The sequence below is a fragment of the Saccopteryx bilineata genome, chromosome 2, assembly GCF_036850765.1.
Source record: "Saccopteryx bilineata isolate mSacBil1 chromosome 2, mSacBil1_pri_phased_curated, whole genome shotgun sequence".
Lineage (NCBI taxonomy): Eukaryota > Metazoa > Chordata > Mammalia > Chiroptera > Emballonuridae > Saccopteryx > Saccopteryx bilineata.
The window spans coordinates 98837276-98855176 of NC_089491.1; the positions used below are offsets into that span (position 1 = coordinate 98837276).

A 17901-nucleotide genomic window follows, 5' to 3' on the forward strand; every position below is an offset into this window, starting at 1 on the left:
ACTAGAAGGATAAACTAGAAATTAATTTAAAATTTTAACCTTTGGGGAAGGATAGAATGCAGTGTAAGGGACAAACATAGGAGAAAGACTTCTCTTAATAGATATTGTTATACAGTTTGACTTTCAAATCATAAATTTTTAACACAGTTAAAATAATATTAATCAAATAGAAAATACCAGTTCCTAAAAACCACAACTAAAGACCTTTTCTGAGTGTGTATTAAGTTGTTGACATATTGTTATAGAGAAAACTGCTGTGTTTCAACTCTACATCCTTCGTGGAACATACTCTCACAATCAACACAGCAACAAAAACCATCATAAACTTTTTTTCCCCATAAACTTTTTTGCTGTTAGTCGTAATAATTATCATTTTGAAACTATTGTTTGCCTATTGTAAATAACAAATGTAGGTTAATATTATTGGGAACCTAGATTTTCAGTGTAAGATAAGCAAGTTTAAAACAAAAGGAATATTCTGTATTGCTAGGTTGTAATTGGGAATGTCAGTATGAACTCATTCTTTTTCTTTACAAAATGCATGTTTTCTGACAGTCCACTGAACCCTCAAAACAGTTGCAACACTTTGAGGGTAACATGCCCAGTGTGTGGATTGGTCCTCTGAATGCTATTCCCCTACAAGAGGAGCTAGGGCTCTTTGGAGAAAGTCTGGCACAGGTATGCAGTAGGAAGCGTAAAAGTGAGCCGTCCAAGGTCGTGGAAGCCCTGCCTAAGAACGCCAGCTTGAAGGGCTGCCATTGACAAAGACAGGACCGTTTAAGAGTAATAACTGTAATTGATGGAAACATTCTGAATATGTAAAACCATAAGTTCATTTTGATTTTCCAAAGAGAGAGAAGGCCAAAAACAAAATAATAAAGCAAAAACACTTACTGACCAGTTATTTTTTACCGAGACAGCCACTATTAACATTTCAATACATTTACTAATCTCTTTATTAATATATAATGCACATATGTATAATTTTTTTTAGTTAAATAAAGCTATAGTTGATATACAATATTGTATTAGTTTAAGGTGTACAACATAATGATTTGATGTATGTATATATTGGGAAATGATGGCCATGGTAAGTTTAGTTAATATCGAACATCTCCCATAGTTACAAATTTGTAACCAATTTCTTACTCTAGCAGTTTAAAGGAAAGAACTGATCTTATATCCAACCTTTCAGAGTAACAAAGTAACCCTAGTTGGTAAGAAAAATTTCCTTATAAGGAATTCCAGGTAGCAAATATAGAAAGAATGACAAAAATATGGAGAAAAAATTCACCATTTTGTTAACCCCTAAGAAAATAACTGACTCAAGGAACAGTCATCTGTGAGTGACTCATTGCCTCAGTGGTGGAGGAGAAAAGCGATGGAAATATCAGGCGGTGTCCACCCAAATCCCACCAGAAGTGGGACAAACACGCGCATGCCTCCTATTGCATTATAACGGAAGCAAGCATACGGCATGACCTATGAAGTATTTTAGCCAGATATTTTGAAACCACCTCTTCCACCAGGGATTTTACAAACTCTTGACCCTTTCTCTGTCTTGTTGTTTTTGGGAGTTTAAATGTGTTTGGAATTTCAGAGCTAGGGAAAAGAGTAAGGGTATAATCTTTAGGGATGAGGCCACAGAGCTCAGTGATCTGCCTCCGTTGTTAACTCACTAACAAAGTGTTCCAGATTAATTCCTGAGACCCTCACGCTTTCTGGGCAGACAGAACACACGCAGAAAAGTGTTTCCAGAGGTGAGGGAAGCTGAATCTCTATAGATTTGTTTAGAATTTTGCCTTTAGAAGAATCTAAATAGAACCAATTTTTTTATTGATTAGGTTTTATGATTTTCCCCCTATTTATTGAATTTATTGGTGTGACACTGGCTTACAAAATTGTCCAGGTTTCAGGTGCACAATTCCAGCCACTGTAATTTTAGCATCTATTGTATGTTCTACAGGTGAGAGTCTTTATATGTGAAGTGGGAGCCACACCGTAACCTGAAGCCTTGATGGCACGTTTCAACCAGTGTTTAAGGCTCTGAGTATTATATTGATATAATAACACTCCATTGTAAACAATTTTACTGTGGAAGTTTGAAAACATACAAGAGTAGAAAAAATATAATGAATTCTTAGGTACCTATTATCTTCTGGCTTCAACAGTGATTAACATTTACCAATCTTATTTAATGCAACTCTTGTCTCCCCCCCCCCCCTTAAAGTAAACCTTAGACATCATGTCATGGTAGTTGAATCATATATTTTGCCAATTGTAACAATTTAAATGGATACTTGGGGGGAAAATTTACCGTATCTTGTTGTTGTTCAACCTCAGAAAATGTAGTGCTTTCATTTCTTGTACCCCTGGTGGTATAGACTGTAAATCATTGTGATCCAGAAACAGCTCTCTCAGGGAATGATAAGCCCCATAGAAGGAGACTCGGTCCACACCATCATCAGAGAGTTTGTTAAAGGAGAGGTACAGGTACTCCAGGCCTGGCTTCATGTGGCCAAACACGTAGCCAGGGATGCGCTCAATCCTGTTCCCCAGGAGCACAAGGTGCAGCAGCGACTTGGGGAGGTAGGAGGGAACCTGGTAGAGCTTGTTATAGGAGAGGTCGATTGATTCTAAATTTCTGCAGCAAAGAAAAGAGTAAACAGAGCATCAGCGCAGTAACCATCGGCTCTAGGCTTTGACTAGGCCAGTCAGGATCTTGTTGAGTTTCCTGCCAGCACCCGGTGTGCAGTAACAACTCCCAGTGCGACACTGGCTGTGTGGTGGGTGTCCTGGGCACCACACAGCTGCTCCAGTTCCATCAGTGAAGAACACCAGAGTTCAGAGAGAAAAACTCCTATCCCGGGGGTAATGGGGAGGCTCAAAGAGGTCCCCAAATATCTCTAAGGTCAAACTTTAATCAGAAATGAGATCCAGGAGTTCTAGCCAACATAAAATTGCCTGTCCCTAAAATCTTCAATGGTTCCAGCAAAGAAGTGACAGTGTGGTGGGATTTTTGTATTTCATTCTGCATTTGTCTGATGACCTGGCACCTGGGATATGAGGCAAGACAGAGGGATCTAGCAGAGGTTGTTCACCAGCCAGATCAGGAAATGGGTTACCTGGCTGGTTTCAGGAGCTGCACCTGCAGCCTCTGCCTACCCATGAAGACTGAGTCTGATGAAGACTCAGTCACCTGCCACCTCCACATCCTGCTAAACCCAGTAGGCCCTCCATGCCTCTTTTTATCCATCTCTCTCTATCCTGCTTCTGAAAGAAACTTTTCCTAGGTTCTGCTAGTCAGGTGTTTTGTTCCCTCGCCACATGCTGGACCTGCTAACAGGTCAGTCTGGCTTTCCCACATGGCCTGTTCACCCTCTCCTGACAGTCAGGGCCTCCATGCTGGCCCCTTCAATGAGGGCTGCAGCCTGGGGCCACAGCCTGGGGCCACTCATTTCTTCCAGGAAGATAGGCTCTGCTGTTTGCTATCATGCAAGCATTCTCCAGTCTATTTTGTAAGAGAAATAGTTTGGAGGAGTAGAGACAGTGTGATGTAGGACAGTGAAGCCTGCTGCCTCTACCTAAGTGAGGAGGTGCAGAGGGCAGCATTCTTCCTCACTCTGAGATTTCATGATGCCCTGTGAGGTCGACAGCGTGAGTGGTGTGGTGGGCACAGCTTGGGTCACACACTCAGTCAGGTTCAGTGGTTGGCTGGCTCAGCACTTGAATGCAGTCAAGTGTCTACAGCAGCAATGACCCTGGTCATCCTAACACCAGTCACATTATCAATGGTTTAAACTCCTTGAAAGTTTGGAGGAGGGAAAGATTTGCTAAAAAATTATGCTGTTACCTTCCTTATATCTCCATGTTTATACCCTCATTAATAATGGCAAAGGGAAGGAACTGTCTAGAAAAAGTCTAATTATAACATATACTTACTCTTGGTTTATCCAGGCTAATGGAGCAATCCTATTTTCTTCAATTTTATTATAACACAGTACAATGACATTGATATTTCTGGTATGATTAAAACAAATCTCAGTTATTTCTTCAATCTGATTATTTTCCAGGTATAATTCCTATAAGTAAGAGAAAAGACTTATTTTTCTTCATGTTAATAAATATAATCAATTTTACAGAAATTAAAATGGTATTATAGACTATTGTCATTAGAATGATCTAATGAGTCTTTTACTGCTCTTCCAAGTGAGTTCATTTTTTAAGTTGTCAAACTTTCTAATTAGAAAAAAAAGTATCTCATTTAATTATTTTTAACCATAAAATGTTTCAAGATGTAGTATGCCAAAATAATTGGATAAAGCTTTTCTAATTTACAAAAACTTATTCACACAAATGATCTCATTTGGCTTCAAAACCCTAGGAAATAGGTAGAAGTTATAATCCCCATTTAGCAGTGGAGAGAATCAGGCCTTCGAGATACAAACAGTCATACTCAGACAAAACTACACAGGTTTCAGATGCACAGTTCCACAGCACATCACCTGTGTTATTGTGTGTTCACCCCCCCAAGTCACATCTTCACCCATCCCCATCTATCTCCCCTTTACCCTCCTCCACCTCTCCACCCAGCCCTGGCACTCACCACACTGTTGTCCATGAGTTTTTTTTTCTTTTTTTGCTCAATCCCTTTGACCCTCCAGTCTCCCACACCCCAAAAGCTGTCAACCTGCTCTCTATCTCTGAGTCTGTTTCTGTTTTGCTTATTAGTTCATTTTGTTCGTTAGATTCCACATGTGAGCAAAATCATATGGTATTTGTCTTTCTCTGACTGGCTTATTTCACTTAATATGATATTCTGCAGGTCCCTCCGTGCTGTTGCAAAAGGTAAGATTTCCTTTTTTTTTAACAGCCGAGTAATATTCCATTATGTAAATGTCCTATAGCTTTTTTATCCACTCATCTACTGATGGGCACTTGTGCTGTTTCCAAATCTTGGCTGTTGGAAATGCTGCAATGAAGAGAGGGATGGTTATATTCTTTTGAATTAGTGTTTCGGGTTTCTTCAGAAGTTCACTAGAACTTTTAAGTTTTCAATATCTAGCCATTTTCAATTTAATTCAGGTAGTTTTAGATCTAGGGTTTTTTATTCAGCAAGGATTATGTTGGGATTCAGAATTAGAGTAAGTATGTGTCTTCTGTTTAACTTTCTGTTCCTTTTGTAGTAATTTCCCTTTGTCACTTAATTTTGGTATTTGTTAGAAATGGGTAGAGATTTTTACTTTTTGCTTTGATGTTCATATGTATTTAGGAGTAAACTAGATCAGTGGTTCCCAAATGTTGTATAGTACAGTTGCTTGTGAGCTTTTTAAATGTAAATCCCAAACTAAATGTAGCCCAGTCCAAGTACTGTCCTCCAGCCATGGCTGCTGGCACAGTGGATAGGGTGTAATCCCAGAGCGCCAAGGCTGCTTGTTTAATCCCAAGGTTGCCATCTAGCTCCTGAGGGCGCTGGCTTGACCCCGAGGTTGCCAGTTTGAGCCCTGGTCAAGGAATGTGTGCAAAGTAGTCAGTGGGTACACAATTACATGTAACAATGATTTGATGCTTTCTTTCAAAAATATAAATAAAAATGAATAAATAAAACAGTGCAGTCATCCATACGTTGAAACTGTGCAGCTCTGAAGCAGTGCCATGGCTGGACTCAGCACATGCGCCTGTACAGACAGTATCTCCCAGGTAGGTTAGTGAGAGAAGGAGAAACAAGGGACGGCAGGGTCAGGTGTGAAATGGAGACACATGGCTCTGTATTTTTCAAAGTGTGTGCATGCATACCTATGTGTGTGTCTATGTGCTTTACTGTGTGTATCATTATTTATGAAAATTTTTCATTTTAAAAAAAGGTACAAATTGCTGGCTTCACCCTTCAAAGAACCTGATTTAGTGTGCCTGGAATAAGTCCAGGAGCCTGTATTTCTTTAGTATCCAAGTGATTGTGGTGTCAATCCAGGTATTGAAACCTTGATCTTTATTATTTTGATACATTCCGATGCTGTATCTTCATCTGTAAATAGTGGAAAGACAAGGGTGGTAGCTGTGGCTGTGGCAGCAGCGTCAAATGACGATCACTGGCCTCCTCTTGGTCCCCTGAGCCCATACTTGTGGGAAACTCTATCCTTCCTGCTGGGTGATTGTATGTGTGGTAGAAATGGAGCTCAGAGGAGATGAGCTGGGGTTCAGCTAGATGTCCTTAATGCAGGAAGTTGGAGTATGACTCAGTAGCAAAGGCCACCAGGAGTCCCTGTTATATAAGTGTGTTCCTTGCCACAGTAAAGGAGGCCACAGACCTCAGCAGCAGGGGCATCTCTGTAGGTATGGAAACAGGACCACTCTTAAGTCCTTGGTAGGAGCTGGTCAGAACCAGTAAGTTGAGGGACTGTTGGCAGCTGTTTCTATAGACTGTGTTCATCCATGCGGGGTCACTGCTAGTTCAAGTGGGACTTTGGGTGGAATGGACTGGGGTGGACGATTGTCACTTTCCCATTTGGGACAGTTAAAAGTAACTTCTGAGTCCAGGTACTTTTTGTAAGTCATAGTTTTTGTTCAAATTCTCAGTTCACTTTCCCAGTCTCTCCTCAGGAGCTTTCAGCAGGACCATTCATTACTTTTTTTTTTTTTTTTTTTTTTTTTGCATTTTTCTAAAGCTGGAAACGGGGAGAGACAGTCAGACAGACTCCCGCATGCACCCGACCAGGATCCACCCGGCATGCCCACCAGGGGCGACACTCTGCCCACCAGGGGGCGATGCTCTGCCCCTCGGGGCGTCACTCTGTCGCGACCAGAGCCACTCCGGCGCCTGGGGCAGAGGCCAAGGAGCCATCCCCAGCGCCCGGGCCATCTTTGCTCCAATGGAGCCTCGCTGCGGGAGGGGAAGAGAGAGACAGAGAGGAAGGAGAGGGGGAGGGGTGGAGAAGCAGATGGGCGCCCCTCCTGTGTGCCCTGGCCGGGAATCGAACCTGGGACTTCTGCATGCCAGGCCGACGCTCTACCACTGAGCCAACCGGCCAGGGCCCATTCATTACTTTTTTAATGGTCTCTACTCATAATGATAACTTTGATTCATAATATTATGTAATTTGAAGAGAAAACAACATTCAGATTACAATAAGTTCTACATACAGCCTCAAAACTACTGAGTTTAGCCTGACCAGGTGGTGGCGCAGTGGATAGAGCGTCAGACTGGGATGCGGAAGACCCAGGTTCGAGACCCCGAGGTCACCAGCTTGAGCGCGGGCTCATCTGGCTTGAGTAAAAGCCCACCAGCGTGAACCCAGGGTCGCTGGCTCCAGCAAGGGGTTACTCAGTCTGCTGAAGGCCAGTGGTCAAGGCACATATGAGAAAGCAATCAATGAACAACTAAAGTGTTGCAGCGCGCAATGAAAAACTAATGATTGATGCTTCTCATCTCTCTCCATTCCTGTCTGTCTGTCCCTGTCTATCCCTCTCTCTGACTCACTCTCTGTCTCTGTAAAAAATAAAATTTAAAAAAAAAAAAAATTAAAAAAAAAACAACAAAAAACTACTGAGTTTAATATGCATCACAATAATCTCTTAAAATATATTGTTTGGTGTTTGTAGCATACTGTATTTAAGAGACAAAACATTAGAGGAAAGATATTAGTACCTCGATAGAAGCAGGGAGACCCTGTGGTATAATTCTATATTTGTTTCTTCCCAGACGCAGGTAAGATAGGCTCTTCAGAGGTTTGAAAGCTATGGGGTTGACATTGGTTTCACTGAGGTTGTTTCCTTCCAGTTCTAAAGTGAGCAACTGATTTAAGTCTATAAAAAATAAAATTATTGGAATATTAGAGTAATTGGAGAATTATGCAATTTCTATAAGGTCTCAAAATGTCATGTGAAGTGTTCAGTTTATTTGGAGGGTAGATGTATCCTCTTTCATTGTATCTCCCTGTAGGGCCTTTCCCCAAGTACTTTGCACCTTCTAAATGCTTGTTTCAGCCAAGACTGACGGCTGAAAGCATGGTTCAGTGCAGAGGCAGGCCTGTGCAGAGACTGTTGCTGTACTGTTTGATCCAAGTGTGCACTATAAGACAGGGAGTGGGAAGGGTCAGCAGGGTGCCCCACAGAGGCAGCACTGGCCAAGCAGGGACGTGGAGCACAGGTGGGCAAGAAGTAGAAGGTTGTGGAACGTCACTTGAAGCACTTGTAAAGACAGCTAGGTATGAAATGGCAAGCACGTGTGGGGATGGAAGAGAAGTGTAGTCCAACGAGTGGTTCCTTGGACAAAGAAGGACAAAGAAAGAGCGCTCTTTGCCTGGCAAACCCTTGGTTCCTGAACATGCAGCACTGAATTTCCATCACAGTGTTCACTTCCTGGCAGAAAATGCAGCCAAGTGGATGTCTTGGTAGGAAAATAATCAAAAATTCTCCACACGTTCAGATTGCGCTACCAAGAAAGTCCTTTATACAAACAATTTTTCTCTAAATTACTTCTGCTGGCTTCAGGACTGGTATGATCCAAACTAATTGGAAGTTTAGAGAATAATGGGCAGCTCATCAGTGATGACTGCCAGAGATCTGAGTCAGACATTCAGGGTGTAACTCTGTAGTTTGTTCTGTGGCCAAGATTTCCAGAATGGGGGATGTTTTTATATTCAGCTGCAAGTCACAGGCATTGCCCTAAATGTTCTGTGCAGCCCGTAGGCCCTTCAGAGAAGCAACACAGCACTGTGCAGAGTACAGATCATAGACATAGGCTATGACACAGAGGAGACGGTAGTGCACTGTTGAGTGGTACGGGAGTGTGAGCAGGGCCCAGCTGCTGGTGTGTAGGGTCAATTGAAGGGCCAAGAGACAGGAACTAGGGAGACCAACCAGTAAACTATAATAAGTGATTATATTTCCTTATATTCTCTTTTAATTTCCAACACTGAAGACACTGAGAATCCAGCATATTTGCCTAGTACAAAGTTCAGGTTTGGGAATGTAATAGAAAATTTCCAGTGAAAAACAGATAACAGAAGTAGACTAATGGTTATTACATTAGAAAGAATAATAATAGTTATTATTTCTCAGAAGAAAAACAAAATATACAATGCCAACTCATGATATTATACAACACTTTATAATTTTTCTCTCGTTTATGTGTCTATTATATGTGTAGGAACCACATGGTATGTGTGTTATTATATGTAACAGGAAACAGGATAGAGTTAGAAAAGATGAAAATGTTTTTGTAGGTTAGACTTAGGGTAGAAAGAAGATTTGTTAGCAGGGAGTTGGTAAAAGTCCTTCCCATTTGGGGTAGAGGACCAATATGATAGGTTATAGATGTATATAAAGACATTTTCTAAGCACATCCAGTTTTCTCCCGCTGTCCCTCCTTTCTCCCCTCCCACCTCTCCTCCTCGATTCTAAGACCCTGCTGTTCTCCCTAGTGGTGTTGCACACCTCATGGAGTTCTGGGTGAACGGCCAGTGTCTTGGCACAGCACTGACAGCTCTCCCTGGTCAGGTCCCTGCCCACGTCCTCACGCCGTCTTCTGCTCTTCACTCCCCATCAAACCTACCCCAGACTCGCAGAACTAGACCTGCACAAGGTTCCCTAGTGTATGGATTGTTTCGTTTCTCCATGGGTTTTGCACTTGCTGATTCTCTCCCTGTAAGGTCTGTCTTCCCCACGTCTCTGGAACCATGTGTAACCTGGAAAGTTGTGGGTGAAGACCTGCCACTAGACATAACAGAAGAATAGTAGGCTACTGGTGTCCAACCCAGGGGCTTCCACCGTGAATAAGCAGTGGCATGGCACTGGTGGTGGCATTTCCTCAGGCTTACCCATTCACTGCTGGGCAACCTGACCATCGGGCAGCAAGGTTCCCAGGAGCTGAGGAGCGTCAGTGGCTGCAGCAGTTAAGAGAGAGCCCAGCACCTGAGGGGTCAGCACTGGCACAGGACAAGGTGCAGACCCAAAAGAAAAAGAGCCAGCCCACACAGAGCGTTCAAGGGGCTCTGGGGACAAGATGACAACAAATAGACTCCTCAGTGGCCCCTGCACAGCGCTGAGGCCTCCACGGTTCCTGGACTGTGGAGTTGGGAGGGGCGTGCAGGAGGTCTGTTTACCCTGGACCACTGTCAACCCTCTTGGAAATGTGGAAACATTTGTTCACAAGGAAGAAGAACAGAGAAGCAGTTGCAGGAATGTGTGACTCACGTTAACACAGGTAGAAGTATGATCTCACATGTAGTTCACATGTAACCTATTAGTCCATGTCTTTTTTTTTTTAATTGAGATGTGGGGAGGCAGAGACAAACTCCCACATGCGCCCCAACCGGGATCCACCAGGCAAGAGAGAGAGGAGAGAGAGACAGAGAGAGAAGGTGGGGAGGAGCTGGAAGCAACAACTCCTATATGTGCCTTGATCCCTGTCAGACGATGTTCTGCCTGTTTGGGCTGTTGCTCTGCTGCTCAGCAATGGAGCTATTTTAGTGCCTGAAGCGAGGCCATGAAGCCATCCTCAGTGCCCAGGGCCAGCTTGAAGCATTCAAGCCGTGGCTGTGGGAGGGGAAGAGAAGCAAATGGGCGCTTCTGTGTGCCCTGCCCAGGAATCGAATCTGGGTCTTCCACATGCTGGGCTGACACTCTACTGCTGAGCCAACTGGCCAGGGCGAGTACATATCTTCTAAATTAAGCATTCCTTGGATCTATTTCAGTTTCTAGCAGTTAGAAATTGAATTTTAAATGTCTTTTCCATATTACAAAGCCCATCAAACTTTGTATTTCTTATCATTTTTCTTGTGTACCCTGAAATTCATCTGTAAATAGATTATTCTATAACTTTGGAATCCTCAGATTTGGCAGTCCCCATGATTTTTTTTTAATTTTATTTATTCATTTTAGAGAGGAGAGAGAAAGGGAGAGAGAGAGACAGAGAAGGCGAGAGAGAGGAGAGAGAGACAGAGAGAAAAGGTGGGGAGGAGCTGGAAGCAACTCCCATATGTGCTTTGACCAGGCAAGCCCAGGGTTTCGAACCGGCGACCTCAGCATTTCCAGGTCGACGCTTTATCCACTGCACCACCACAGGTCAGGCCCATGATTTTTTTTTTTCACCACCAGAAGTGTTTTCTTCCTATGAAGTTTTTGGGAGTAAAGGGAAATAATAAAATTGTTTCATTCCTCAAAGGTTTGGGTTATCAACATTAACATAAAAAATATATTTCAAAACAAATAAAAAGTGTTGAGGACTATACCTCAAGAGCTACATGACACTGTTAGGAAGAACCAAAAATTAGGCAGTTTTTGTCTTAAAGAAGAATATGATCTAATCAAAGACATTAGCTAGAATTCATGAAAAGCTAAATGTAATACTACCTTTTATACAGAGTTTATAATATGACAGCTTAGTTAGCCAGCTTAGTCTAGAAACAGCCATAAGAATAGTTCATTGTAGATGTGTCAGATTTATGGGATGGGGCCACCTTCACTAAAGCCCATTCATAGGGAAGCCAGGTTGCATGAGAGCCACACACCCATCCACACACCCATGTGCATCATCTGTCTTGCTCTGTGGCCAGAAGCGCCAGAGTTGTTCTCCTGGGAACAAGACTGTCAAAACCAAAGTGACTGCCATGGAATGCATGTGCTGACGTTAACATGCTTTGATGGTAGGAGAGTCCCTCAGCCTCGCATATAGTGCCACTTACTACTTCTATTTGAGATATAATTCTTATGTGCCAACACATGAAAAATTAAAATAGCAAAATGTGTGGAGGCAGCAAGAGTTGTGGCTGTAGTGTATTGGGCATCTAAGAGTAATAAAGGAGACCCAGTCTGCAAGTCAGGGTACCGTTTTATCACTACTAACCCCCATCAAAGTATCAGTACGGACACAGCACTGGAACATACGCTGTGTCTAAATATTATGCGACTCAGAATATTATGGATTTAGGGCTTAGTTATTGCCTTGTAAATGATGAGAACTTGGATCATTGAGACTCTTATTTCTATTTAGAGTTCTTTTTAAGACAATGAGCAGTTTAAAATACATTTTATGAAGTTTCACCAGTCAGTAGTTCAAATAAATTTTATCAACTTAAATGGTGAAATGACCATTAACACCAACCTCACTAGCTATTATTCATTTGGCAATACTGCAAATAAAATTCCCAGATGACTACAGGAGAAAGGTTATAAGGACACATACAAAGCCACATACTTAGTACCTGATAAACTTTCTTCGTCAATAGTGCGGAGATTGTTCTCATTGATTTTAAGTTCTTGTAACGTCGGTGGTAGTCCTGAAGGAATCTCTACCAAATTATTTCCATCCATATTCAGGTACATTAACTTCTTCAGAAGCTTAAAAAGCAAATCTCAATTTTTTAATCTGGTCACAGATGTACAATAACATATCTCAGTTAACGGTCAGTTTGCTATTGTTACTGATGTCTTTTTTTTTTTTTTCCTTCTTTTTCCAAATGAAAGGAGGGGAAATAGAGACAAACTCCCTCTTGTGCCTTGACCAGGGTCCACCTGGTAACCCCCATCTGGGGCCAATCATCTGGCCATCTGGGGCCATGCTCATAACCTAGCTATTTTCAATGCCTGAGGCAGATACTTCACAAAGCCATTCTCAGTGTCCAGGATTGATGCACTTGAATTAATTGAGCCATGGCTAGAGGAGGAGAGAGAGAAAAACATTGTAGAGAAGCAGATGGTCGTATATCCTGTGTGCCCTAATCGGGAATTGAACCCAGGACATCCACACACTGGGCCGATGCTCTACCCACGGAGCCAATTGGCTAGAGCCACTGAAATCTTATAAATCCACACTTACTCAGGTTTAAACGGGACTCCCCTTATTCTCCCTGCCAGGTGGATGTTGATCCTGTTAGTAGTATTTATTCCCAGGCATCTTTAGCAAACTACATTTGATGATTTTGTATTCCACTTACACATACTTATTTGCCACATTATTGCGGCCTTTGTAAATCAAAGAAAGCTCCTGTTGCAACTGGATTGATTATATTTTGCTGGATCTTAGATTTCCACATTCTCAGCAATAGACACAAAGTTAATTAAATCGTGCAGTCACCTGAATCTATCATGGATGCTGAAATTAGGACAGCAATTTGGATCTTTTCAATGTCTATGTAACCTCAGTTTTCTATGTTCATTAAATAAAAGCAGAATTATAGCACTAATTACAGTGGAAATTCTTCAAAGGGAAGTGGTACAAATATCACAAGCTGTTGCTCTACAGTGCCAAACAGTTTGACTGTGTGGGAAGTGCATCTCCACATTTGTAGCTATGTGCTTTTGGCCATGGCAGCCTGCACTGCTGATGCGGAGCACTGCTGTTAGGCAGGTCTTTGTGAGGCCACATGAATGACTCGCTTCACTGGTAGTTTGGGAATGGACGGAAAATCCCAAACAAGAAAAGAATGTAATCTCTTACAATGTCTTCCTTTTTGAGCAAATACTGGACTTGCATGAGTCTCAGGTTTTCTGTGAGAAGGATGGCTAGCGTGAGTAGGTGCTCTTGGTCTGTGACATAAATGGGGACCTCTCTCATCTGCCAGCCCAGAATCTGAGTGAGAAACGGGAACTGAGCATATAAGAGGCCAGCAGTGTGTCCACAGAATGAAGAGAAGAGTGTTTAAGGGGATAACGTTTGACCTAGTGGGATTAGTATGTTTTACCTGGGCGTCTTAAAGCACACATATTTATGAGTATTAGTTTACAAACAGAGACCTCTCTTTTTCTTGCTTCTGTCTTTGTTTCTATGAAATTCCTTGATCCTCTCTTCTCCTTTTTAGAAAAAAAACTGTCCAATATGAGTCTTTCAGAAGTTTATTCTGTTCTTCTCCCCAGCTTCTCTCCTTCCCTCTTCTTTCTCCAGTCTATTCCGGCCACTTTTCATCTGAGTCCATTTGATTTTTCAGAACCTCCTCTTGCTAAAGTAGCCCTTCATCAAGTGTGGCCCATGGCACAAAACAGGGAATCTCTGACTTGCTAGCCTCGGGATGTTCATGGGGTTTCTAGATAAAGCTATTATTTCTTTTCAGGATACCTTGTGTACTAAGAGACCATATTTCAACATGTTTTCAGCTACTCGAGGAAAACTATGCTATAAACTTAAAGCATTCATTTTGTCATTGATGCTGTTGTTGGCGTTCTAAAGATGAAGCATAGGAAAACCAGCCAGAAACATGAGAAAGAACAGACTTTTCAAGATAAAACTTGAATACAATTCAGGGACCTCAGGGAAAAAACTTTCTTAACTTAGGAGAAAACTACCAGTTAAAACATTTAACTTCTCCTCCCTTCCCCACCTCCACCAACTGCCAGTGCCAGACATTGGAAAGCTATATCAATGGATTGTTATTCACAAATCAGAGTATGTATTTACCTTGAATGCTTTTGGACCTATGCCTGAAGAGGTGATATTATTTTTGCTCAAATCAAGCCTTTCCAAATTTGGTAATCCATTAAATGCTTCATCCGGAATGGAGGTGATGGAATTGCCTTGGACAAGGAATAGTTACATTTTAGACTGATGTGCCAATACATGTACACATGTATACATGAATGCACATGCACATACATACATGTACACATACACAGATAGCAAGAGAGTTTATCTGTAGGAGAGAGCAATACTCATAACAAGGACAATATATCTTATGTAAGCGAATACACATTTAGAAAACTAACAAGATTGGGACTAGATTGTTTCTCATAGTCAAAATTTTCACTCTAAGGATTTGTCATGCTCTAGAACAGGTTTCCAAAAAGAAAACCTTTTTGACTGAGAGAGCCATGAATGCCACATATTTTAAAATGTAATTCTGTGAGAGCCATACAACGACCCATGTGCCTTATGCGTTATCCAATAAAAATTTGGTGTTGTCCCGGAGGACAACTGTGATTAGCTCCAGCCACCCGCAACCATGAACATGAGCGGTAGGAAAGGAATGGATTGTAATACATGAGGATGTTTTATATTTTTAACATTATTTTTTTTATTAAAGATTTGTCTGTGAGCCAGATGCAGCCATCAAAAGAGTCACATCTGGCTCGTGAGCCATAGGTTCCCAACCCCTGCTCTAGTACATCATGTTTTAGATAAAACTGCTTAAATAAATGGCCAGAAGATGGTTTGCTAGACAGTTCTATTAGCATCATGCATTTTACAACAAAGATTGTTTCTGAAGGTTATGTAGAAACTGATTTTTGTAGTTCTCCAGGTTTTCCCATTGACATTTCTCAGACCCTGGTTCAGAACTATGATACTCATTAATTATAAAATCTTGAGTGTGCCACTTACCTTTTCTGAGCATCAGTTTTCTTCCCAAAGTAAGCAGTTTATCTAAATAAGATAATCTCTCAGGTCACTGCCATGTCTAATATTTTACTTCTATGACTTTAATCTACAGATGTTCCTACATGCCTTAAAATTATGGTGTTTTGTTGTAACATTTAGTTAAGTACAGTAGTCAATGGTTTTAAACTCAGAAAATGAGCTTACCAGAAGTAGTTAGTACTATATAAACTACTTGGTGACCTTCTTGTAAAATCAAGATAGTATGAGCACAAGTCTTTCATCTTTCATAAGACTTCAGACTTTCACAAGCATGCAGGAGGCGGGAGGAGGGGTACTGCTGGAGCAGGAGGCTCTGGGTATAAGAATTCCTTTGGAGGACACAAGAATGTGGTGTCCAGAAGGCCACGTCACTGGTGGTTTCTATTGCAGACTGACCATCCTGAATAAAGGTGTTGGACTCTTTCTATTGAGTATTTATATGATTATTTATTATTTTGATGGTAGTTTATTTCTATTTTTTTCCCCAAGACAATGCCTGAAGCACCATTCTGATCTGTAGGGTGACCCCCACTTTAGTCCTCTGGCCCAGTCTCCCTGCCAACCAGCCTCATACACACACCTGGTCATGCTGTCCTTCCACTCACAACCCTTCCAGGTGGCCCTATGAAAACATGAGTAGAAAGTCTGGACCACTCCATGTCCATCAGAATGGCTAATATGAGGGGAGAAACAGCTGACAGGAAGCAGAATGGCCAGACATCGCTGACATTGGTGGTGGTAATGTCATAGCCATTTTAGGGAATGCTTAATACGTAGTTTCTTATGAACTTAAACATGCATTTACTGGGTCACTCAGTGGTCCTACTCCTGGGTATATACTCTAGGGAAAAGAAAACTTGGGTCCACACAAACATTTGTATGTGGATATTTAAAACAACTGTACACAAAATTGCCTCAAACTGGAAATAACTCAGATGATTTTAGCTGGTACCTGTGGTCATCCAACAACCACTCAGCAGTATGGAGGGGCAAGCTATTAATAAATGCAGCAACCTAGATGGCCCTCAGAAGCAGTGTGATAAGTGAAAGACGACCATCTGAAAAGGCTGTGTACTGAATGCTTCCATTTTTATGACATGCTGGAGAAGGCAAAACTCTAGACATAGAACAACACATCCTGGTGGGCTGGGCTTTGGAAAGAGGAAATGAAGGAATTGAGGGAGGTGATGGAAATGGCCTGTATCTTGATTGTGACAATGGTTACCTGACTGTATGCATGTGTCAAAACTCAATAACATGCTAAAAATAAGTTTTACTGCATAGAAATTATATCTTAGTAGAGCTGATTTTAAGAAAAAAGTCCACAGGAAATTATGGTTTGATTTGGAGGAATGTACTCTTATGCTATTCTGCCGAGTTTATTTGTGTTTAAAGATTGTGAAAGTGGTCTGTTTGGACTTCATTTATATTGTGAAACTTAAATATAACATTCATAGGGCAATGAGAGTTATTTACTTATAAAGCACAAAATAAAACAGACATCAACATCTCTTACCGACGAGCTCCAGACTTGTTATCTCTGGTGCTGTTAGCGGTGGTATCTGTGTGAGGTCAGCACTGTTGCAGCTGATGGTCCTGTAGGACAAAGAGCACCTGCTTGGCAGGGGTGGCGTGCCTCTGGGAGGGGCAGGGACTGGGAGTCGAGATGGCATCCTGAACACGTCTCCTCTCGTAATCTCATACTCATCCTTGTAGTTCTCCTCCTCCTCCTCGTCATTCTCCTCCTCCTCCTCGTCATTCTCCTCCTCCTCCTCCTCCTCCTCATCCTCCTCCTCCCGTGTTGGGTTTCCATGTTGATGGGGCTGCCTGCCCTCCTCTCCAGGTCTCTGCTTCGCCCCTTCTCTGCTCTGCTCCTCTTTATGAAGTCTCCCCTCGTCACCAGGTCCGGGGGTGTTGTTCTTTTGCTTCCTATCATCATTTTCTGGAATTTCTTCTTCAGCCTCCTCAGACTGAAGTTCCTCTTTTCTCAATGCTTCATCCATTTCCACCTGAGCAGGTGGCTTTTGCTTATGAAGTAAATTAGTAGGTTCTCTTTGTTCTGAAGAATCACCAGAAAATTGAGTTCTGTCATTTAATGCTTTACCACCGAGTAGCAAGTAGGTGGCTACTGACCAAGCAAGGAGTAGGCAGCAGGGACACGTTGTGATATTAATAAAAGGAAGAATCATAGTGAAAATGAGGTTAATATTATTCCCTCCAGGTATTTGAATGTGGTTTAAATATGAAATGAATCTTGAAATTTTTGCTTAAGTAGTAACTTTGCTTTATTCTGTAAGATCTATTATGGACCGTTTTTGTTTTGCCTGAGGTTTTACTATTTATTTTTACTGAAGTATCATGCTACTTGATAAAGAGGGAATAATATTTCCACACATGCAACATAATAAGCAGCCCTGTTGTGAGATTGCAACATAGTCAGATGTGGCACCTTTATAATAGATACTGTTTAGTTCATTAGCCTTATTGATAATATAAGAATATGTGCACATTAGACATAAAAATATGCAACAGATGCATATTTTCCTTTTAAATGT

At 41.7% G+C, this 17901-nt stretch overlaps 2 protein-coding genes across 8 annotated transcripts in view; one reads left to right on the forward strand and one right to left on the reverse strand.

Annotated features, from left to right (window-relative positions):
- Window positions 1-17901, forward strand: part of CENPP (centromere protein P) — a 261199-nt gene that overhangs the window by 160125 nt on the left and 83173 nt on the right. The window lies entirely within an intron of this gene.
- ECM2 (extracellular matrix protein 2) overlaps window positions 1-17901 on the reverse strand; it is a 49121-nt gene that overhangs the window by 1545 nt on the left and 29675 nt on the right. Inside the window, exons 4-9 of one of the 3 annotated variants that reach the window (XM_066257461.1) lie at window positions 16863-17405; window positions 14393-14508; window positions 12204-12339; window positions 7646-7803; window positions 3943-4082; window positions 2318-2644 (exon numbers count right to left, since the gene is read on the reverse strand). In XM_066257461.1, coding sequence (XP_066113558.1) covers window positions 2318-2644; window positions 3943-4082; window positions 7646-7803; window positions 12204-12339; window positions 14393-14508; window positions 16863-17405 — 1420 coding nt within the window. Of the gene's footprint in view, window positions 1-2317; window positions 2645-3942; window positions 4083-7645; window positions 7804-12203; window positions 12340-14392; window positions 14509-16862; window positions 17475-17901 lie in introns of all 3 variants that reach the window. The other 2 variants (XM_066257460.1, XM_066257458.1) reach the window with 2 other exon arrangements.